The 24342-nt window shown below is 35.4% G+C and overlaps 1 protein-coding gene and 1 non-coding gene across 2 annotated transcripts; both read left to right on the forward strand.

Moving 5' to 3' along the window:
- The first annotated feature begins 63 nt into the window (after nucleotides 1-63).
- On the forward strand, nucleotides 64-23554 carry LIMK1 (LIM domain kinase 1). Its single transcript, XM_019051402.2, has 15 exons — nucleotides 64-464; nucleotides 2291-2408; nucleotides 3024-3138; nucleotides 3615-3745; nucleotides 4435-4629; nucleotides 7210-7302; nucleotides 8771-8903; nucleotides 9941-10161; nucleotides 12155-12282; nucleotides 14051-14160; nucleotides 14392-14649; nucleotides 15427-15702; nucleotides 16085-16239; nucleotides 16518-16624; nucleotides 17446-23554. Exons 1-15 carry the CDS (start codon nucleotides 443-445, stop codon nucleotides 17673-17675), a joined length of 2292 nt encoding a protein of 763 aa, XP_018906947.2. The 5' UTR covers nucleotides 64-442; the 3' UTR covers nucleotides 17676-23554.
- Nucleotides 12850-12968, forward strand: LOC140224950 (U4atac minor spliceosomal RNA). The gene has a single exon (XR_011900171.1). It is a non-coding gene; the product is annotated as a U4atac minor spliceosomal RNA (small nuclear RNA).
- Nucleotides 23555-24342: the final 788 nt, after the last annotated feature.

Here is a 24342-nt window from a genome sequence, read left to right on the forward strand (position 1 = left end):
CACCGAAAGTTCATCGTACATCTGTGCTTTCGTGCTTTCGCGAAAGTCATAATCAGAGGCCATAGATTGCCAAAAGATGTGTTCGCGTTGATAATTTTCAAGTTTCACATATCGAGTTAGAAGTAATCTAATTTAATCAGTGATTTTTTGTATACTCGCTAATTTGCAATGGAGATAGTTTCACCCGTGCTGGTCAATCACCAACCTAATTTAATTTCTCAAGTTCTGTTGATTCCTTGGATTCTTGGATTTTGTAATTCTGATCTGAAGTAAACACAGACAACAAGCTCTGTCTGCGTCGTTATTTATCTGACAGTTGGTTTCTTTACTTCTCGTGTACATTTCACAAGTTATTTTCATATTGCTAAGCATACCAGTATATGTGTCTACTGATGGATGATCCGGGGAACCACTAGTTCCTCTTATTTTCCTCGATTTGTGAATGATGGCCTCCGTAGACTCGGGTAAGTTGATCAGATAATCTTTCTCTCACTATAATGAACTTTCCAACCAGTACATCCCATATTGAGACTATGCAGCAAATTTATTAACACCAAAAATTGTCGCTTGCCTTGTGGCTGACACTGCGTAAATATCATGGATCATCTCCTGAGTGTCTGGCATTTGTAGTTCCTTCTTGTCAGATAAAACTCAGGAGTTGTTAATGTAAACAAAAATGAGTGAACTATTCCTTCATGCGTGACAAATTATTTTCTTCCAATTTCTTCTATATTTTTGCGAAAAGGCAGTATCTTATGACATCAATGACAAAATAATCTGCGCTGCTCTTGATTCTTAATACTGGTGCTCAAATTGCATGGTAATGTCGAGAACCCTTTAATTCTGAAGTATCTCTCTGACTCTCCATGACTGCAGCGAAAGTCAGTTACCGTGAAGCACTTGGAGCCTGTACTTACTGCATGTTAAGTAAGCATAGCTCCATCAATTCAAAGGTAGTTTGCATTGCCGTAATGATGAAACTTTCCTTGAGGCCATGAAAATACAGCTGGACTAATGGGCTAGTATTGACTCAAAGAATAATGATGCTTCGCAATCAGAAGCGAAACTAGGATAGGGAAGTCGAAGGGATAGGGATATAGAAGAAGAAGAATATTTAGTACAGTGCTGTTCACATTTGACAAATGCGTGCCCGTGCGATCAGGGTTGCCGATTCGGTTTGAAATTTAAAAGTCCTGCTGCGCTCATTTCAAGAACGCACAATGTGGCATCATAGTAAGGAAGTACGGGGTTTGCTTCAGCGCGTTTTTACGGGAGTTTTGCTTCTGATTGCAAAGCATCATTATTCTATGTATTGACTATTATAACATAGACTCTCTATGATACAATGGCCAGCATCCTGTCTCTCCCTTATTTTTGAGGATAGCTCTGCATAGTGTAGAATATATGAATTGAGAAACTATGTACCTAATCACTTCCAAGCAATGTACACCAGCAATGCTCATCTTGTGGGCAACCTGCGTAATAAATCTACTCAAAACTAGATCTTCTAATTTCTTTGTCGGCAGAGATGAAAATTTTTTAAATCATCAGGCAATTTGAGGTAAATCCACTCCTGACCGACTGTTGCTGTTAAATAGCGTTCCCACTGTATACTTGCATAAAAAGCACACTTCACATCCCATGCTACTTTGCTAAGGAAAAGCGGCGCATGAACTCCTGACAAAATGTCTATCATTGAGGATAGTTTTGCATATCCTTTAGTTAAATTTTTAGATATTTCAGACTAGGTAACTTGCATAAAAAAATTATTTGAAAATTTGAAAAAAAAATATTCCCAATTTTCCATGTACTCGGATTTGAATTTTATTAGAGGAGGTATGGCCGTATCTGAAAGCTCTCACAGCATTTTTCCTTAGCACAGAAGCATTGTATCTCCACTGAAAAAGAGTCTGATCCAAGGACACCAGGGATTCTTTTTTCATGACTGTCCACAGAGAAAAGACTTTGCATCCTGAAGACAAAGTGCGCAGGATAAAGACATTTTGTCTTTCTGCACATGAAAATTAATTTTTTTGGCTTAGACAGGTGTGCAGTTTAGTATCTAAAGCAAATAGGTGCAAGCGTCTCAATCAATTCTTAAGATAGAAGGCTTAAGTTGTATTTTAATGTATAAATGTTGAGCCTCGAATATGGCTGATTAAATCTTTAAATTATATTTTTTTTCTTTTAATGATGTCATTTTTAAATTGAAAACTTTGAACAGTTTTATTTGAATAACCTCAGTTTGATTTCAAGTTTTTAATTGTGTTCATCTTGTTTAATTTTACAGACAAGTGTTCAGATAAATGCAGCTCTGAGCATTCCATCTGCGGAGGTTGTTTGAATACTATTGACAAAGATGAATACATTCAAGCCCTTAATCAAGACTGGCATACTGACTGCTTCAGGTTTGTAATCGAATTAAATTCCATCTTACAGTTAAAGAGCCTAAATTCTGTTATCTTCTCATGAATTTAAGCACCTTGATTTTTGAAGACAGTACAAAGGAAAAAGAAAAAATCCAAAAAGCAAAAAAAGTTCTCACATTTTGATTCAAGAAACTTAAGCAACAACTTCAGGAAAGTTTGTAAAGAAAAAATTATGAACAACTTGTTACTAGAAGTGCAGTTAACTGTGATTGCTTTTTTGTTTATTGCATTGCCAATAGTTTCAAGTTAATTCAAAAGGCATAACGAGAAGATAATTTTTATTGATACAACTTGTGGAATCAGCGTAAGTTAGGTTTCTAATGAACCTTTACTATACATGTGTTATTCTTGATTTTGTGCATGAACTTGAAATTACCTCATATTTTATGGTGTGTTTGTCAGGATTGTCTAACATATTTTTTTCTTTTCTTTTTTTCTTTTTTCAAAATAAAATCTCACCTTTCTTTTTCCATTCATGAAATTTACCAGAGGTATTACTAAAAAAATATTTGAAAATTCACTTAATTTTTCCACCTATAGCTTTAAAAATTGTATTATTTTTTCTCCAATCACAATTATTCTTATGTTTCATAGGTGTTCAGCTTGTGACATTCCACTTTCTAATTGGTATTTTGAGAAAGATGGGTTGCTGTTCTGTAAAGATGACTATTGGTCCAAGTATGGAGAAGCTTGCCAGAACTGCAATCAAGTTAGTTTTAATTTTTGTCTATTTCCCATTCTTCTCTTTTTCTGCCTTTCTTCTCACTAGAGTTCCCCCTTTCTTTCCTAAAAATAAAGTCTCTCTGTAATTGTTCCCATTTAAGGAAAGAGCACAAAATTCCTGCAGACTTACTCAGTGGAAATCCCAGGTCTCGAGAGCAGAAAATCTTGAAAAAACCTTGATTGCAAAGGGACCCATGCAAACTTCAGCGGCAAGTCAGCTGTGGAAAAAAAATTGGTCCATATCTTCCCTAGTGATGATTCTTGTGGATAAGGATTCGACTGCAATCTCCTCACTAAGAAACTACATATCTACAGGAAATAGGTATACTCTGGATCACTGGGTGGGCTAGAGGGTGGCTCTAGCCCACTCTAACATAACTTTACCAAACTCTAACATACTGATAAATATTTGATGAATGTTGAAAATGTTGTTTTTCACAAAAAATTCTTCGATTTTTACAGATAATCACTGGCCCAGTGATGGTAGCTGGAGAGCATAAATTCCATCCAGAATGTTTTCGATGTACAATCTGCAGCAACTTCATTGGAGATGGCGAGTCTTATGCTCTGGTTGAACGATCAAAACTCTACTGGTTAGTCAGTTTATTTACATACTAGTGCTAAGGATCGTTTCACTTAAATTTTACAGGAGCCAAATTGACCAACCGGGCAAATTTCTCAGTGAGCTTTTATCGAAAAATAAGAGGCTTGCTTTGGTTATGCAAGAGAGAAACCAGCAAAAATTGCTCAATAAAAAAACCAATAACATATCATCCTGTTGAAAAGAGAGCAACATGAGTCTTTCATTTTCTCCCAGAGTCGAGGTGGAAAAATGTGAAATTTTACCTACAGAATTAAAGGAGTTTATCTGTAGAGTTTTCCAAACATAAGGACAAAAATTTCAGAAAAGCAGCACTATGATAATGAAAATTAAGAACTTTAAGGTCGTTATAAAACGTTAATTTAAGGGAGGGGAGTTAAACGGAGCGTTGTTGTTGGTACGCCACGAGAGGGAGCAGGTTATCTAAACATCAAATTTTTAGTGTTTTCCGTTTTCCAATAAAGTTCTCAAATTTTCAGTTGAAGGTCTCCGGAAAACTTTTCAAAAGTTCTTGAATATTTCTTTAAAGTCCTAGCATGGTTCTGCGTTTTGACTTTGTGGATCCTACAAGCTCATTTTAATTAATTATAAATCAGGAAACTTAGGTCGTAACCTAATCAGAGAGGCCCCATTTTTATCATAGTATAATAAATTATTTCTTCACGATTTTTGAAATTACAGTGGAGTGTGCTACAAGCGGCAGTTGCAACCTCTCAGTCTAACTTACTCCAACTCAACTCCATTTTCTCGAAAACCGCATTCAATTAGACTCGTTGAAATTCCACCAACTCCTGAATCAACGAGAGGTATCAAATTGTCTGCTGAAAGTGCACCAAGGCATGAAACATCACAATGCCAAGGACTCCGAATATCTGAGTAAGTTTAACAATCTGCATTGGGTTGTAAATGTGTTGCGTAAAACAATAAATAAATACATTTATCCAAAAAAAAGACTCCCTGCCCTGCCATGTAGACTTCTTTTGTGTAAATGCATACAAATGACTACCAACTGAACCAATGAGTGCATGGAAAAAACTTTAATTAGTTCTATCGAGATGAAGAATTTTATATGATCAGGTCAGTGGCGGGGCGTGAATGATTGATTATCAATAATTCCCCATTCGAAGGTATGGTAAAGGATCGATCATTAAGGTGTTCGTAGCAAACACCCTGTTTATTGATCCTTTTCCACAGGTTTAAAGGCAGATCAATCGAAATATTGCAAAGCACGCCTCGCCACTGGATCAGGTGTAACATTTTTTTGCACTTTTAAGGTCTGTAAATAATTTCTAATAATGGGTTAACAGCCTAATCCTGAACTTTTGAATTGCAGGTACTTACAAATATTTCCTTAATAGGGCAAAGCCCTAGGCCAAGTAATGGCCAATATAAAGCCAAAGTTCGCTTTCCTGCGTGTTCATCTCACCAGAATAGTCCTTTGATTTTCATCAATGTTTGTATCCTAATAAGTCTTCCTGGTCAAGTTTCATTTTCATAGCTTCTGGAAATATTTTGTTTTACCTAGAGAGATGAGACGGGTCCTTTTTTAACCCTTGTTTAATTTATTTAGTTGCTAAGAAATTGTGATCTGACTGCATTTTCGTATCTCCGAAAATTCCCTCTTCCATTTATTTTGTCATTACCGTGAGTTTGAAATAAAACAAATTCCATTCCAGATTAATAATAAATCTGAGTGAGTTAAGATAAATATCACTTTAACTTCTCACAAAAAAAAGGTATTATGCTGGGTGGAATCTTAAAACATCTGTTAAATTTCATCTGCTAAACTGCATTGAGTTTTAAATTGATAAATTTTATCAAAGGCTCGTTATTTTAGGCTCCTCTTTGAATTCAAAAGTATCACCAAATGATTAAATTTTGAGCATGGCTGTAGATCTACTTATACAAGTTGCATGACTGAAGATTTAAACCAAGGTATCTTTCTAGAAAGAAAGACGGATACTCTGTTTCAAAGTCTTGGAAATACAAATTCTGGTAGAGTCCTTTGTAGAGACTCCTGAAATGACAAAATCTCTCAAACTGTAACAAGCAGAAGCATAACATAATAAGTCTTGTATGGAATGTGACATCTCACATTGTATTTTCCTAAACAGCCTTTGATCGTTAATCAAGTTATAATCGTGTGCTTTTAACTTTAACCTGTAGTTGCTTTTGTGGGGGAATTAATTCCTACTTATTATTCATCTAACTTATCCTTTGAACACACAAATGTCAACTATCAGTAATTAAAAAGAGAGAGAGAGGCTCCAACAAATGGGACTACTGTAATCAGGTTCAGCCCTGCTGCATTTCACTCCATGAAATTTCCTCGCATGTCTTCTTTTTTTAGCGTTGAACCAGGCAACCTATGCATTAAAACTATTTGTGAATTGCTTGTGAAATTCAAGCGTATGGTAATTGAGTATCAAAGCAACTCGAGGTTGCATTTAATTGGTTATCAGAGAAATAGTGCACGTGAGGATTTTCAACCCTATGCAATGCTTTCAGACTAATTCCGGTGAAATCTATCTGATTACATTTTGAGAAAATGGATTCATCCCAGAACTCTTTTTCTTGAAATCAGCCAAGAACTAGAAACGAGAGAAGTAATATCCGAACAGAATGAAATCTTGGAGTAAATCATACAGGAAGATATTTCTCTTCATGTAGGATAATTTTTCTCTCCAAGAATCCCACTTTGTTTGTACTAATTTCCAACTATTTATTTATGGTTTAAAATGCTACCGAGGACTTAAAACCTCAACTAATTGGTTTGGTCCCCCCTCTAATGGTCAAGATTGAGAGATCAAGAAATGATCAATATCTCAAGGTATCCGTCAAGATACTTTTCTCTATCAAAAAGTCCCTTTTGTAAAATGCTTTTACAACTGTTAAAGTTCTTTGTCTCTTCCCCTTTTTCTCTCTCTCTCTCTCTCTGTCTTTTTGGTACCTTTGGAGCCAATAAAAAATTAAGTTAACGCAACTTTCCTCTTTTAATCCCTATTTAGAACAAACTTTTTAACCCAATCCCACCTTGTAAATTCAGTTACCCTGAACATAATTTGGACTGCATTTTGCAATTTGGAACTATGAATTTTGGCTCTTCTGGAAAAACACTTATGTGCATAGGAAAACAAATGGCAAGTACGTTGTTTTTAAACCGGGCTAGAATTTATAGTTCCAAATTGAAAAATGTAGTCCAATTGCTCCCCTCCATTTCCACTTTTCCCCCTATAATTTTGCCTCAAAATCCATTTCCCCCCCCCCCCCAAAAAAAAATCACCCAATATTTTTTTCAACTTGTTCTGCAATATTGAACCTAACCTCTCCTCCTTATCTAAGTGCCGTTTGTAATTTATGAATGGCGCCTTTCCTCTAATGTTTTGGTTGTTCACAAGAGTAGCACATGTATGTCATCACTCACTAACATCGATTGTGGAAATAATGCATTTTCAGGTTCTTGTGGAATATCGTGGAAAAAATTTTAGAACTGGCTGTGATCCTAATAAAAGCTGCATTTAAACTCTGCTGTGTTGTTTCTCGATATAGGTAAAATTTGCATCTCTATGGAATACATATCTCTCAATCCCTTAATAGTTTGTAGTTCTAATTCCTTGTAAAATTAGTCATTAACCAAGGATGTATGGGACTTTTTATGTGCTTTCAAGCACTTTCCTATTAACACTTTGTCTGAGGCTCCGCTCCATTCGGCGAAGCACTGTATTTTCAGATTTGATGCACGCCACCCTATGTCGGTCAGCAATGGAAAAAAAAATATCTTTTGACAAAATTTGCATTTAAGAAACCAATGCATTATCTAATATCCGGAACATGACTCTAGACTTTAGACTTGTCACTAAAACTTCCTCAGGCACATCAGCACAGATAAAGTTTCGCAACATATTTTCTCTCTCCAAAGAGTTTTGCTGCTCCCTCATGTAGTATCCTGGTAACTTTTAATTTATGCAAAATAGAATGAGAATGTCCTGATGAGAGGAGGAGCAGACTGTTTAAATTATTGTCTTTAGATAGAGAGTGCTGGATCCCTCAGAGCTTATCCCTGGTAACACTGAGTTCTGTTGGCCCAGCGATTCCGTGGCAATAGGTGCTGAGAAGTCTAAGTAAGCAAAAAAAAACAGGCTGTGTGATTCACTGAGTAAGAATCTTGTCTGATCCTCATTCTGCATCATTCTAACCACACAGGTGTTTTACGTCAACTTGACTATTTCACGGTTGGGAAAGTCAAAATACCACCCTATTATGACCAACACTAAGTATTGATCAAGAGGTAATGAAAACTATTTCTCTGTTACAGAGGCAGTAGTACAAGAAAAAACTAATTATGAGCTAAGAAATAATCATTCACAATTGCCCCACTATTTGGCAGTTAGCAAAGCTTAGCGCCTCAGCCAAAATGTTAAAATTACTTGGTTTATCCTTTCCATCCCTGCATATCATGAAGACTGATTTTAAGTGACTTTCACCCAAACTAATCATTTTCTGTGATAACATTACCCACTATAAATTATGATCTTTGTTATTGCACAAATTAACTGTCTTAACTTAATGTCAGCATAATTAAACTCTAATTTGTTGGTCAGGCTGTCAAAAGAATAACTTTAAGTACATCCATGATACATTTTCGTGAAGTCTATGCCTTGACCTTAGAGACTTCACAGGTTTACAGGACATTTGGAAACCCGAAAATTCTTCGGTAAAGCAAAATTTTCAAAAACATTGATTTTCTGGACTTTTTTTTATTTAAGTCTAGCATCCCCTGCGTTTGGCCTATCTGTTCAGATATTTTATTCTGAAAATCCAATGTCGAATTCAAGAATATCCTTACTACTAAATTGAAGAATGAAATTAACAGGTATCTTGAGCTTGATAGTCAAGTCTATAGCCTCGATTTTATCAACCAGATCAGTGACTGTATCATTGATAGATGATGAATGTTTTCCTTAGTAGTGCAGATTCTATTTCTGTGTGTAATAGTCATATGTACTTATTTTTTCAGGCTGGACGTTAGCAATGATCTGATTTCATTACACATAGGAGACCGGATTTTAGAAGTCAATGGCACACCTGTGAAAGATCAAACTATTGAAAATGTTGAAAATTTGATACGATATTCGGATACTGTTCTGCAGGTATTGTCTTTGTTTCTTGTGGGGCTTAACTACTCAAAACTTTTAAACTTTCTCTCCTCTATAAGTTCCCTGAGATTTTTTTTTTTTCACACGTTGCCCTTTGCTCTGTCTTTTGCTCTTTCTCCTGAGAACCAGGCACACAATACAAAGAAAGGGCCCTGCATACCTCTTATGGGAAGCTGCACCATGTAGGAACGTTAATTTATTTATGTCATTCGATTCTCCTCAAGATGCTGATCAAAAGTTATAGTTGCGCCAACTTTCTACGATGCACCGTTTTCGCAAACAACCGCCGAGAGGATTCAATTATTCGGCGATAAAAAGCCAGAATGATTCCTCATTTCACTATTTGATTGACAAGCGGCTGTGTGTCAGTGAATGTCAAACAGATGCGTCGAGAGCAGGAGGAGGGGGATAGTCCTAGAGTCGGCAGGTACAGATAAGAAGACGGACACGCGCTATGTTTTTTCCTCATTTACATCGGGCCTGTTCTCGAATGCTTTGTTCTTTTTTATTCATTGTCACCGAATAATTGAATCTTCTCGGCGGTTTTTTATGAAAACGGTGCATTGTAGAAAGTTGGCGCAATTATAACTTTTGATGAACGTCCTGAGGAGAATCGAATGACATAAATAAATTAACGTTCCTTCATGGTGCAGCTTCCCATAAGAGGTGTGTGGGGTCCTTTCGCTGCTCACTGAATTTCGAGATTTTCTGCTATGATGTTCCGTACAATCTACTGAGTAAGATCTGTTTTTGGAATCAAACGCTTTATATGCCAATTTCGAGAAAATCCAGTCTGAAAAGTGCTTATTTCAGAAATTTTAATTGGTATATTAAGTGCAAACCTGAAATATTTACATCTTTAACAATTGAGAATACATATTACCCTCTGTAAAGGGCAGGGAGACCTGCACTACATTTTGATACTCACTGAACAAATGGCAATTTCCTTGTCAGAAATTCAAGTTTATATAATAAATAACTGATTCTTTAGTTGTGTTACTGATGTAAAGTTGTATATTTCTTTTCACCAGTTGACAATTGAACATGACCCAGACTCTGTCAGTCGAAGAAGGGCCAGGTTTCCTCTGTCGTCCCTGTCGCCAGCACCCATAAGAGATGTAAGCACGCGTCTGTTCAAAAAAAATACGGACGAAGGCTATTTAAGCGGATCAACCCGGAGTTCTAGGCAACTCAGGCGTGGCCGTTGTAATGAATCTAAAGAGAGGTCATCCTCTACCTCTAGATTGGAAGGGTAAGTTTTTCTAGTCACTTCTTTTCTCCCAGCTTTTCAAAATTATTCATCAGTTTCATATGCTCGAGCATACTTGAGCACATTTGCGCAAACGGAGTCAAGCCACATCGGAAGTTTTGAGAAAAGACTTTAGTGCAATAGTGTAAGACCAGCATCATGTTTAGATAGACAATTAGAAGAGGGTATCAGCAAGGCTGCTATGGGAAAAGGAGGAACTCGGAGAAACCCCTCAAAACTCAATCGAGAAACAGAGCCAATTAAGCGTAATCAACTCTTCTGCAGATAAGTCCCTGTAGATTGTTCAGGTCATGTCTATTTGTCCCTCGGTCTTCGGCGCATGGCAATGCTTTAGCATCAAATTTTACTCACTCTAACCTCCTAACTTAAATTCTGAAACCCAATCCATAATCCAAACAGATATGTTTTTTCTCAAATCTTTGAACATAGATAGGTATTTTTTTTACGATCGCTTCCATTTTTTTAAAAAAAAACACAACCAAAAACTGACACACTAGGCACATAATGGCACCGGAAACATTAACAGAATTTTCTTGGGTTTTTACACTCTCCTCTCTACTGGTATTAGGTATGTATTTATAATGCAAACTTGACACCCCCCTTTCAATAAAATTAATTAAGTCAGACAGAAGCTTATTCTGCTTTCATCTGTTTTTGGGCAAAGTTTGATCGGAACTTCTTTTTCCTCTCAAATTTACCTTATTACACAAAGTTACACATAGTGACTTAATTTTTTTTCTCTGGATCATCGTGTAACACTGAGTTTTTGTCTCTCTATTTGCTTTGTAGTGCACTGTTTAGGGTGTACAGCGATGAAAGAAGCTAGGAAACTCTGCATGTAGTGCATTGGCTCGGCAACTTCAGCCAGTCCCACTGGAAAAAGTGGGAACAACTTCCAGGTGCCTTTTCCCCAAAAATTTGAATTTCTGGTTGTGAAAATTTCATCCAAAGTTCAGCAAAAGTCAGCATAATTAGGCAAAAGGAAAAAAAATCGAAGTGGAAGTTTTTTTTCAAAGTTTAGGGAATTCAGAGTGAAAAAGTCATGTACGCTCTGATTGTAATGTATACTTGGACACCCCCCCTCCTCTCCTACTCTAAATTGGCAATGTGATATTTGAGTGCTCTTGGATTAATCAGGGCAGTGTCTCTCCAGTGAAATCTATCAGACATCATTGCCCTCAGTCTATTTTTCTGGCTGTTCTGCTTCACTGGTCAAATTATCTGTTTAATTATTAATTTCCTCCCTTTACTGTCTCAGCTTATTCTTGAATTGAGAAATCCATATCCTGTGTCTGTTTGCTGCAGCTCTCTTGAGTCTGATGATTTTAGTCGTGGATTTCGAGATTGTTGTAATAATCAGTGTGTTTAAAGCTATTTTTCAGTATATTTTTAAAAGAGATGATAGATTTTTTAAAGTCCTGTCACTTACACGGTGTCATGTGTTTGTTGTTTTATCTTTTTAAATGTTTTAAGTAAGTTCCTGAAAGTTATTAGAAGTTGCTTGGTCTCTCACAAATACACCTGAGTGCTGTTGCATTTGCACTGCGTTCAAGAAAAAGAAAACCTAATTTAAAGAGTTTTACTGAAGAAATACTTGTATCTTGCCTCTAAATTTGTTAGCATTCTACGGATTAATGAACTGCATTTAGCAAACAGGAACCCACGCGATAATAGTGTTTTCAAAATCGTGCAACTTCTTCTTCACTTTATAAAGTACTTAATATTTACGCTGCACTAAAATTTACTCCATTGTTCTCCTTAAAAATTAGCCATTTTTTGGTAAAAAAATAGAAAAAACTATTTTCTTGGTAGCATAGGCATTTTTTTTTAGATAAAAATAAAGATGCACGATTTTTACAACACTGAAATGGCGTTGGTTCCCATCTGCTAAACGCGATTCAATTGAGGTGAACTTTCTGTCACTCTCTTGATAAATTACAACACTTTTTGTATTAATCTACTTTTTATTTTGCAGGTCATCCCCAAATTCTAAAGAAAGCTGTGATTTATCGAGAACTCGATCATTCCGTGTAGAAACCACCGCTAAAACCCAAAGAATATTTCGAGCCTCGGATTTAGTCAAAGGGAAGCTCCTTGGACAAGGTATCAATTTAAATAAAGTTTTTTCCAGATTTTATTTTACTTTTTTATTTTTTCTCAACTGGGTTTACAGATAATCAATATTGTTTTCATCCCAAATTTAACAATGACCACTCACTCACAAAATGCATATGCTGTTTTTTCATAAGTCAACCTATCTTTTATAAAGTTACGTGTTGCATTATAAAGTGTATTTTTTTTCTTTAGAATTTGTTGCAAATGGATTCAAGAAAGGGTTCTTCTATTATGATTAATTTATAGGTACACAAAGTTCAGGGGAAAAATAGCATGTTTTTCAGTGTAACATAGATTAGTTCCAAATTCATCCACCAGAGAGGGTTGGCGCATATAAAACAGCCAGTGCAAAATTTTATGAATTTTTCCACACAAAGTGTCTCATTTTCCTAATTTTGCAATTTGAAGCCCATGACACAAGCAATCCTCCTGTTAGAAAAATCATTTGATAAAATTTAAGAGAATATGTCAAAAAGATTGATTGCCTTGAAGTTGAACACCCTGCAAATCCTCAGTACCTGTAAGGTTACTTATAAAGGGACCCATCTTTGCCACCCAATCCTTGTCTGGGAGAGCATTATACTCAATGATCGGTTAGTGAGAGTATAGTTGCTGAAACCAAGATAAACTGTTTCGCATCACTCATTTCATGGGTAGGTGCAATTTTTGGAAACCTCTTTACTTTACAAGAGGTTATGAATAGTTCTTGGGCTGCTCATCTGTTAAAGTTTCTACTATTGTTCTAACTTTAATTTCCAATATAAGAACATTTTAACTCTGGACCCCCTTACAAATACTGGTATGAAAATTAAATAATTTTAGCATCATTGAAATGTTTACAGCTCTAATTTAGTTCCTGAGTTTATTTTTAGTTGAGATTGCCTACTTCATCTCGTCAAAATTTAGTTTAGCTGGATTACTTTTCAAAACATTCCAACTTCCATTCTTCAAATACTCTTGAGTGCTTATTATATTTTAGTGCGTTTATCATGGTTGCAGCTTCTCATGTATACTGTAAAAGTCTCTAAAAAAACTTAAATTTTTTTGCAAGGTCAGTGGAAGCTTTTAACCTGTTGACTTAAATGATGGCTTAGTGCTGTTAGTCAACTTGGTATTTACATTTATAATATTTTGATGGTTACCTGATTAATCATGTTCTTGTCAATGTTTAAATGGTTTGTGTGACAGACCTGAACCTTATCTTGCACTGTAGTTAATTATTTTGTCATTGAGTCTTTGTAATATTGTATGGTTGACCATAAAGGGGGAGAAATGGTGCTGGGTCCACACCATTTCGCGGGCAAATCATTTGAGTTAAAAAGATTTATTTTGACTCTAATTATAATTTTTGGTACTTCTTGGGTTTGATTTCCCCAAGAAATGGTGTGGACCCAGTACCATTTCTCCACCTTGTTACATACAGTATTTGGGCCACTTCTTAGTGTTTTTTTCCAGTTGACCTTAAAATAACCTCAAATTTTTTTGATTTTTGCGATTTTCAAGATTTTGATAAGGCTAAATCAACCATTTGAAAAGAATGTAGCTGAACGTTCTTTTCCTCAAAGAATGTATTCTGAATGCTCACTATCTTGATTTTGAACCTCAGGGAATGAGTTTTAGAATTATTTTGAACAGGGGAAAGTTTATTGATTTTTGCATTTTTTAAGCCTAATCATCATGTTAATCACTGTCCTTTCAAAATCTTTACCAAATTTGCACTGCTTACTAATTAATTTATTTTACCTTCCCCATCCAGGATTTTTTGGTCAAGTCTATCAAGTAACTCACCGAGATACAGGCGAAGTTATGGTTCTGAAACAATTGTACCGTGTTGATGAAGAGGCGCAGAAAAACTTTTTGAAAGAGGTAATATTCTCAAATAGTGGAGCTGTAACACTTCTCATTGGCCCTGTAATTGAAATTTTATTTTACCTACTGAAAAATCCCAATTTTTCTTAAGATCTTGGATTCATGCTTTGCTATGCTAGCATATTTTTGTATCTGAGGCTGCTTCAATTTCTGACTCCGTTTTACTATAAAAAACGAACAAAGAAACGTAATTTTTTTGGTTTACTAAATTAGTTTTTTCATTTTCAGGTTGCAGTTCTTCGTAGTTTAAGTCATAACAACGTACTTAGGTTTATTGGTGTTCTGTACAAAGACAAAAAGCTTCATCTTGTGACGGAGTTCATTCCAGGCGGAACCCTCAAAGATCTCATCCACGACCTGAATGAACCTCTGCCGTGGGAGCAGCGTATTAATTTTGCCAAGGACATTGCTTCGGGCATGACGTACTTACATTCCATGAATATTATCCACCGAGACTTGAACTCTCACAACTGTCTTGTAAGAGAGGTCAGTATATACCGTAAGCGTAGAAGATGTATTTATGAGCTGCTTTTATGGCGTGCTAGGGCACTCTGCAACGCCTACCCGCCACAGCATAGAAGATGCTCCGAAACTTTTTTTCCTTATGTCTTTCATTAAATTTTCATCCAGTTGAGATGACCGTTTTTTTAAGTTCTTATCAAGCTGAATGGCAATGGTCAATGATATCACCTTTTATCATCATGGCAACTGCAATAATTTTCATAAAGTCAATATTAAGCCCGATCACTCAATTATGGTACCAGCATTAACACATGGGATTGTTTAATTTTATGTAAGCTACTTAAAGGGAGAAGGGGTTTCTTTCTAGCTATTTTCAATTTTTCTTTGTTGTTTTCTGAAAAGTTAGGGGAAGAGGGAGTCTCTCATATTGCATAAGGAGGGACGAAAGGTTGTCCTACAAATATCTTACAAGGAAGAGAGGGGGGTCAAAAAGTTGGCCAAAATGCTGTGCGCAATATTTGAATGGTTCCTTTATATAAAACGTTGATGATTCTACAATCAACTATTGCAGAGAAAAATCAAAGTAATATATACATATAACTGCATTGTAGTATTTTAGATGTGTGATTGTTTTACCAGATTTAATCTAATCTCCCTGAATTTTTTTGTCTTCCTTTTTTTTTCAATTTATGACAATACCTACATCTCTCAAAACCCTCGGTTCCTCACACAGGGAGAAGTTTTTCTACAGAAGATTCATCTTCATGCAACTGTATTAATTCAATCTGTATTTTCTTTCAGGATAAGACTGTCGTAGTTGCGGACTTTGGACTTGCAAGGATAATTTACTCTGGTAGTTCAAATTCGCCGAACAACTCAGCAAGAACCACCAATATGGCCGCTCGTCGCTATGGAAACAAAAGCAATGTCACCCAGAGGAGCACGATCAGGCGTTGTGAACGCAAAAAACGTTATACTGTTGTTGGAAATCCCTACTGGATGGCACCAGAAATGATGAAAGGAAGCAAATACGACGAAAAAGTCGACATCTTCTCGTTTGGTATTGTACTCTGTGAGGTAAGCAACTGCAATTTTTCCTTAATTTGGGCTGAAGAAGAAAATCTTTGATTCTTACACTAGTGTTTATCTCCTATTGAAAATCATGAAATGTCTTTTCATGCAAAAAATTGAACCCTGGATCAAACTGCTTTTTTGAAGGAGAGCATAAATACCACAGCAACTCCATTCTACTCGCACTCCTCTTCAAATAAACTGTCCAATTCTTATTGAATGGCGCCATTGGCTAAAATTCTTGTTGCACTTTTATTCGATAACTAATAGGAGTTCCCGTTTATTCAAATTGCTACTTAAGAAATATTTTAGACTATATCTGTCTTTTTCATTGCAAGCTTTTCAATCTTCTCATTAACCTAATGAGTACTTGCTGTGATGATTCCAGATTATTGGGCGAGTCCAAGCGGATCCAGATTATTTACCACGCTCGTCTGATTTTGGTCTCAACCAAGCTGTATTCAAAGAGAAATTCTGCTCTAACTGTCCGGAGACATTCTACTCGATAGCATTCCTTTGTTGTGATCTAAATCCTGATAAAAGGTAATCTTCATTCACTTTGTTCCCTTTTTTAACGACTTTTACTTTTTAATCACTTAATAAAAAGTTCCTGTGTATTAATATAGATCATTTATGGATTTGCTCCCTGATCTTAATTGTATTGATCCCAAATTACTTGCCTATCTTTGTGAATATAACATTAATTTTGCCACTTTGATTCTAGCACTTATTGTCAGTATTGAAGTATGGCAGTTATTTTTTCGCATCTCAAAAATCTATCAACTAATTTGACATCATTCTAAGCATTTGAATTTTTTCAGGCCTCCATTCGAAGTTATGGAAGTGTGGTTGGAAAGTTTAGCCATGCACTTCTCGATCAATGCACCTCTTCCATTTGAACTTGAAAATGATATTCTCAACTATTCAGGTAAATCCTAGAAAAAATGAAATTATACTCCTCAATTAAAATAAAAAATAAAACAAGAAGAATTCTCAAGTTGACGAAGAAGTTTTGACTTTAGAAAACTCATTGATCCTCATCATACTGCAGAGCACAAAATCAGCCCCTGAGAAATTTGCACAATCCCCTGAACTTACAATTGTAAAATAATGGCAGGATTTCTGGCAGTCTGAAAAATCTGGAAATCAGGAAATTAACGGTGAACTAGGACAGTCAGGAAATTTTGCTAGTAGGGCCTCAACTTAGCAACTGTAGCCGGTTCCCTTCAAGAGATTGCAAGTAACCAAAACGTAGTCAGGGTATTTAAAAATTATCCTGAGTGACCCTTGGTCTCCGTCAATACACTGCCATACGCTATACACTGAAATACATGATATGAACATTTCAGAGTCGCCAAATTTCCTCCAATAAAATGTTTAGTTTTAAGGAGAGTTAGGCATATTTTCCCCAAAATTTTTTAGATAATTTAGATCTGATTGTGAATGAAATTCTCTGCAAAATTTGAGGAGAAGTGTTTTCAGGTTTCCCTGAATACTCATATTTTATTTCAGGAAATTTGGCAACATCTGAAGTCTCATACAGCATTTTTCTGTAGAACTATAATATGGCTCTTTGCATTTCTTTCACTCTGATTATTTTTTTTCTTTTCATGTTCATCGCTCTTTAAGCTCTTGTTCCACCCCATTCAGCCACAGCAGACCAGTTTTTCCTCTCTTTTTTTGCAAGCATCTTCTGCTTTTAGTTTTCTCTTAAATATTCTAAAATATCTGATGCATTTCTTTCCGCAGGTCGAAGTAACAGCTCATCTGAGTCAACTACGCCAGAATTGCTAACTCCAGAGGTCAGGCATTCAGCAATCATTCCCCCACTCCAGCCCATCAAAGAGAAACGAGTCAGTTGTTCTTCTGATGTTTCGGATATTGTCTCTGGAGCGGAAGATTCCGTCAGCAGTATACAGGATTCTGTTCTGGAAAGTACAGTCGAAGCCTCCGCGCCCATCAAGAGTTCCTCCTCATGATATCTTTCTCGTTTTTTTTTTAACCTGGTTTATTTTTTGTACTTTTACTTAAGTTTTCTGTTTATTTTTTGGCAAACAAAATTGGTAAGGTATCCGTAGGTTTGCTCATCAATATCATAACTTCTTCACTTATCGGAAGATATTCTCATTCCTGGGGTCACCGAAGCAAATTTTGCTATTTTATTATTTAAGAGTATCAAGTGAACTGAGCTCTCAATCAGTCTCAGTTTTTTTTTTTTTTTATTATGGCAACTTAGAGGAAAATTAATCAGCAAACACAAAAAGCTGTAATACTTCAAAACTTGGCACGGGCAAACCGTTCAAAATTGTTAAATTTATTAATCACAATGAAGATAACGGTAGAATCTATATTAGTTGAATATGCATGGACTTGGACATGTCATTAAGTGGTGTAATTTCGGAGTACGGTGGATCCTCTTTGATTCTTTATTTGTGTACAATATGGCACCAAACGATGCCGTCCAAACTCATCAACTCAATTTTTCATCATACATTTGTGTACAAAACATTGCCTACCCTTCATGATGTAAAATAAAATGAAGTAATTGAAGCTAGCGTAACCTGTTACACAATGTGAATAATAATGCAAACAGGTGCGAAGTGTTCGAAAAGAGAAAGATGTTATCGCCATCTTGCTTTTATGTGAATTCTAAATCAATGAATCGCATGTTGAGACATGTTTTTAACTTCCATGGAAAAACAAGTATTACTTCGCTTTTTAGACTCAGTCTTGAGAGACTATGATGCATTCACCATCTCTCTCGAATTGAATATTCAGAAAATTATCATTCTCAGGCCAGTTCCTCTTTGATTAAACTCACCTGTTGTTAAATATGTGTAATCTTAATGTTTGTAGTGAAGGAAGTTGAGTGTATGTAATTTTCATCATTCCACCACCGAACTGATCTTATGTTGCAGCCATTCCAGATTTCCTGCTGTGCAAGTTAAACGTTTTTTATAAGGGCACATCAGGTGTTCAGTATCTATGTACTAAAATTATTCTTGCCTCAAAAATTCCCCTTGGAAGTAATAATTATCCAATGTTTTATATTTACATATACTTGATTTGTTCACTTGACCCGTCCAAGGTAATCTTGCCTGATTTTGTACACCTCTTTGTCATCAACTTTTTCATTTTTGATGTAAATTTATTTGTTAGGATCGAATCAAAATGATGAAAGAGTATTGTATGAAAAAATTCTCAGTGATCTGAAAGTTTTTTTATTGCCACTTTGTCATTTCGATTCCATCTCTCCTCAAAATTTTCCTAGGATAATGCTCAAGCCCTTTCGCTGTTTGTTGAAATGAACCTCGAAAAGTAAGCTGCGAATACTTTCTATTCTTGTGATGAAATGTTAGTTCCATTGATAGCAAAAAGTTGGAGAAGAATCTTATGTGATTATGAAAACCTCTATTATCTTGCCATGGTTTTTGACACAAAAGTAAGAATGTCGCTAAGAAACTTCTCAGGCACCAAGAATCAAGACTGTTTGTTGAACCGTCCAAACTCTTGTCTGCACTGCTCACTCGCAGATTTTTGATATTTTTCAAACTGCTCAAATCCAGAGCAATGATCTTTTAATTCGTTATATAGGAATTACGTACGTTGCCATCCCATTGGCCTAGTTTGGGGGACAAAAAGCAATATCTGTAATACTCGCATTACCCAAGCTTAAAATTAGTTGCCTGATCTTTTTTTGTACAGTGATGTATTTTAATCTTTTCCTTCGAAACTTTTGTGTAAATTTAATTTAATATTCTAAACATTGGTACAGTGTGTTGAATAGATTTGGTCCTCAAGACTTGACTTTAGTTGAAGGGAGCAAACTATTTACAGAGGATGTCTTCTCCATTAAATTCTCTTCATTTGTTGATGCTTCTGCGTCTTTTAAAATACCTGTACCATAGTATCAGGGCGTCTAGCAACTGCACAAGTTAGGGAGAGAAAAGCGCAACCAATGCAAAGTCCATTGTACTTCTTTGCATAACTTCACGATGCTTTGAAACAGAGCCCTGCAGTGCTCTCTCCTAACATTAGTCTCTTAAAATTTAAGCCTCTGCTAACCCATATCATTACTCTGCACTGAGTAATATTTATTTTAGAGGTTCTTTTAATGCAGGAAACAAGGTTAGGAAGACCATAGAAAGTCAACTAGAAGGAAATTAAAATTTTGCTTGACACCCTGATGTAAAAAAATGCATGAAAAGTGTCGTAATTTTATCTTGCAGCCCTGCTTCTTTTATCATTCGGTTTTTACAAGTCTAATCTCTAAATTCTCCCAAAAAACTGAGTTGCGCAAATTGATAATATAGAGTAAAAAAACGAATACTTTAAAACCAGCCAATTATCAAATTTTTTATGAAATAGTACCTAGAGAATGTAGTACAAATGATCGCATGATAGTATACCCAAGTCGTCAAGATGTTAAGGATTTTAAAGTAATATATTTTCTATTTGCATACATTTTTACCAGCGCTAATGTTTGAATTGTAACAATCAGTTACAAGAGAACTCAATTCATAGTTCTAATTTTTATCAACCAGATCAGCTGTAACATATCAATAAGTTTACTCCTTGTACTTTTTTACTTCACAGTTAATTAGAGTTTGACAGCATCAATTGGAAGCATTTCTGCCAAACGTAACTATGTGCATTATGACGTGAGCCCTGAGACCCATGAGAATATAGGCATAACAGGGCTCACGTCATAATGCACATAGTTCCGTTTGATAGAAATACGTCCAATTGACGGTTGTGACTTCCATAATAGTAATTAAATCATAGGGCAAAATAACTTCCGATAATATCAGAATCAGTCGGAAGCACCATTAATCTGGCAGTGGCTCTGTAGACTCACCCTGAAGCTGTCAAATCAATGATTTTTGCAAGTTTAAAAACTGAATACTGATGATCTGATGGAATCATCAGAACAAAAAAAAAGTGTAGTGATTGCGTCAAAGCTCGATTGATGAAGAAATAAGAGACCACTTTTTATCTGAATAGTTTGCTCTTAAATTTTCCTGGTTGGTGCTAAGACAGTTGTCAACTTAGTGTACGGTCTTTGCAATATACCCTGTATAATTTCCATTGTAGCTATTATGCGAAGACATTATAATTTAGAAAATGGTTTGAGAACGGACTTTGAAGGTTGGACCCTCACAGACAGTAGGCAATTCATCGGAATAAGCATAAGTCGAGGGAAGAAATTTGACTCACCAATGTCGAGTAATTGCATAAAAAAGACCAGAATTTATCTGTCTTGCTTTGTCAGACATGAAAGATTACAGTTAGCTCCCATTTTAATATTTCTAAGAGAATACCAATGCCTAATTCCTCCTGAGTTTAAGTGAAATTCCATGAAACCAATTTTTAAAGTTTGTGGGATTTCTCAGCAGTATAATACTGACAGTTGGAAAGTTTCCAGGCTTACTAAAAACGTAAAAAGAAAAAACAAATTGCACGTTGGTAGCAAAACTGAGACATTATTCTCTAGATGGTAATATCTTCGCTGTCAACCTTATTTTAGGATTTTGTATAAAAGGTGTATCTCCATTTTGTAAAAAGTTTTTGACTTCTACAGAAGGTCTAATATCTTGCCCTGTTTTTTTGTTTGATTTCTGTTTTATTTTCCTAGTTGATGTAGCTGAAAGCATAAAGTATCTACCTATTTATTTTTTTAAGTTATTTTCTGTTTGAGAAAAATTTATTTTTTTATTAATCCTCTGTTTTATTTTCTTTTTATATTTTATTTATTTTTTGAGCATAATTTGTTACGATTCTAAGATTTACCTATTTTTTGTGAATTTTTAAGGTGAATATAAGTCTAATTATGATCTTATGATTCAATATTTTAAGCAAAGTTTAAGTTGTAACCATTGAAGTTTTCATTGAAGTAAGCTGAAAATTATATTTTCATCCCATTGTCCAGAACTTCGAAGCCAAAGTGTAAAATTAAATTTTTTAAAATTAGGAACGTTTTGCTAAGTCATAAAAGTCTACTCTTTAAATGTTCGACCCAGCAATAATAAAAATTGGCAGCCTACTGGGCTTAGTTCTGTATATAAATTGATAATAGATCTGAAGTACATGTATTTAGGAAACTAAACCTGAGGTTACAAAATAAAATTTGCAAGTAAGTTAACTAAAAATTATCGTAAGACCACTGAGGATAAAATTGAATGAAGCTTGAACGAAAGATCAAAGAGACAACCAACCAAAGTAAAAAATTAAGCACCCTGCTGCATGTTTCCTCATGGAAATGTGACGTATTTTTATACGTCACATTTCCATGGACACATTCCAATGGACACATTGCAAATTTTCAAATTTGATTCATAAGTAAGAAATAAAGTGTAATTTTTCTCAGTGAATGCAATTCCCTGCTTGCCAAAAGATCAGAGTCCATTCGGCAAGAATCGGTCACTTCGTGAATCTTTTTGCTCCTCACAATGAAATATTTTTTTTCAAGTTCTGATGTTTATTTAAAAATAGGAGAGCTCTATTTGCCAAAAGACGGAAGAAATTCATGTGGAACCGAAGTCTAGTCCTTCGCCGAATCATAAGTTTTCAGGACCTGATTTTACCCATATATGCAAACTTTAAAAGCTGATTTCTCATTTGTCAGTTAATTTGAAAATTTTCAATGTTCTCAACGTGTTCCATCTGTTAATTTATGAAGTAATGAGCTTTTCATGCTCTCTTCGTTTCATTTTTTTCTTTTTTCGCCTAGTTAGTTATCCATCAAATTAATTTAAATCTCTTCCAACTACCGCTGACTTTGCTTTTTAAAAATTTAGCTCAGATCTGATTAACTATCTCTCTTGTATGAAATTTAGAAAACACATTTGCCAAGGCAAATCTACAGATTGATTTCATCTGCTATGCAACTGGAAACATGTTTCACTAAAAATCCTCTCTCCTCAAAACTTAGAAGTTCAATATTTAAATGATGAGCCTTGTCATCATGGGTCCATTGATGTTTCACTCCACTGTTTATACTTTGTGAGCTAATCCCTTAGAGTATACACTAGAATCACTGTATACTGGAGCGCCACCAATGTCACTTTTTGAGGCTGTTATTAGTCGAGTACTCCAATGACATTTGTGCGGCGACTGGCGATGCCACAGCACACAGGTTCCCACCTCAGGTTACAACTCTAATGTACTCTATGCTCTATGGCTAATTCAGACATTCTCTTCTAGTATTTAAATACTACCGCCTCAACTAATTATTGTTTATTTTTCTGGCTAAGGAAGTAAAGAATTATGGTGAAAGAGTAAATCAGTTGGAAACTTTCACATCTCAGCAGTCGCATGAGATTATTTTGATTATCAGGAAGATTTAAAGTAAAGCATTCTCTTTACAGCCAGCTTCAAAGGAGCCCTCTATCTCATTCTTCTCATCAAAGAGGGGCTGGTTATTTATCAAGTTTGAAAATATGTCAAAAATTATAAAACCTCCTAGCTCTCCAATTATTTGTATGAATTAGAAGTAAGAGCATTACTTACTATTCCGACTGTTATTACTTTAATACTTCTCTCTTATTTAGAGGAGGAATTAGAAACTTTTTGGATGGATCAATCACCAACTGGTCTCTTTTTTGGTCCCAGTCCGCCTTTTGGTCAATTTATCTCTGTAAACATTCCGGTTTGTTTATAAATCGAATTTTTTTCTTGTAAATTGAAAAACAAACAAAATAATGAATTGATACTGATGTATTTTCCTTTAAATGGGGATAATATTCTGATGTATAAATAATTATCATCGTAAGCGTGCCTGTGCCGTGTAAACTCATGGTAATAACTCTTTATCTTGGCAGAACTGACTCAATAAAATTAATTCTTTCTTTAAACAAAAGTTGTTTTTTTTTTTTGCTCTGAATTTTGTCTAATTTAACTTAAAAAGTACCAATGCCACACAAAACCAGGAAAGTACCTGAAAATTTGATCTTTCATCCCCCCCTTCTTATGACCATCAACGATCGAGCGCTGTTGTGACAATTTAGTTTATTCATCCTATCTAGGAGCTCTTAGAGATTTTTGCACGTGGAACAAAATCGCCGCTAGGTACCTTTTAATTGTAACTATGTCCACAGAGTGGTCTACTCAGCTAGAAGAGAGGGTAGGGCTCAGGGGGTCCTCCCTTGGAAGATTCTAGAATTTGAAGTTTGAAATAGAGGCATTCGATTGTGAGGCATTTTCAAACAGAAAATTGCTTCATGTTTTTCCGGCAGCTAGAAACCATTATTTTAGTATCCAAATTAAAAGCAATTAACATAATTAATAGGTATAATTAATCCAGCATAAAACAGTATCTCTTCTACAAAGCTAGAGACGCCCTCTTTTTGTTTAAATGTCATCCTCTCACAAAATAAAGAGCATTTCAAGAACACTAATTTTCTCCATCAGAGCCGGATTTAGGGGAGGGCCAACGGTGACATGGCACCGGGCGGTAAATTATCGGGGACGGCAAATTTCGGGGGTAAAGGGAGTAAGGAATTCAGGGCCTGGAAATCATTGGCCCAGGCATTTTGCGAGGAACCCTAGTAGCAGAACAAATTTTTGTTTTTCTAAAAAAAGTAAAAAAAAAAACATATCTGTTATCTAAATGCTCGTTTTATATAAAAAACGTGTAACGCTTATATA

Source organism: Bemisia tabaci, chromosome 6 (assembly GCF_918797505.1).
Source record: "Bemisia tabaci chromosome 6, PGI_BMITA_v3".
Classification (NCBI taxonomy): Eukaryota; Metazoa; Arthropoda; class Insecta; order Hemiptera; family Aleyrodidae; genus Bemisia; species Bemisia tabaci.

Coding starts and splice junctions, on each gene's coding strand:
- LIMK1 (XM_019051402.2), top strand. CDS start 443: ATGATGGCCTCCGTAGACTCGG. Junction 10,162..12,154: donor TCTACCTCTAGATTGGAAGG/GTAAGTTTTTCT, acceptor TTTATTTTGCAG/GTCATCCCCAAATTCTAAAG. Junction 16,625..17,445: donor TGATATTCTCAACTATTCAG/GTAAATCCTAGA, acceptor TTCTTTCCGCAG/GTCGAAGTAACAGCTCATCT.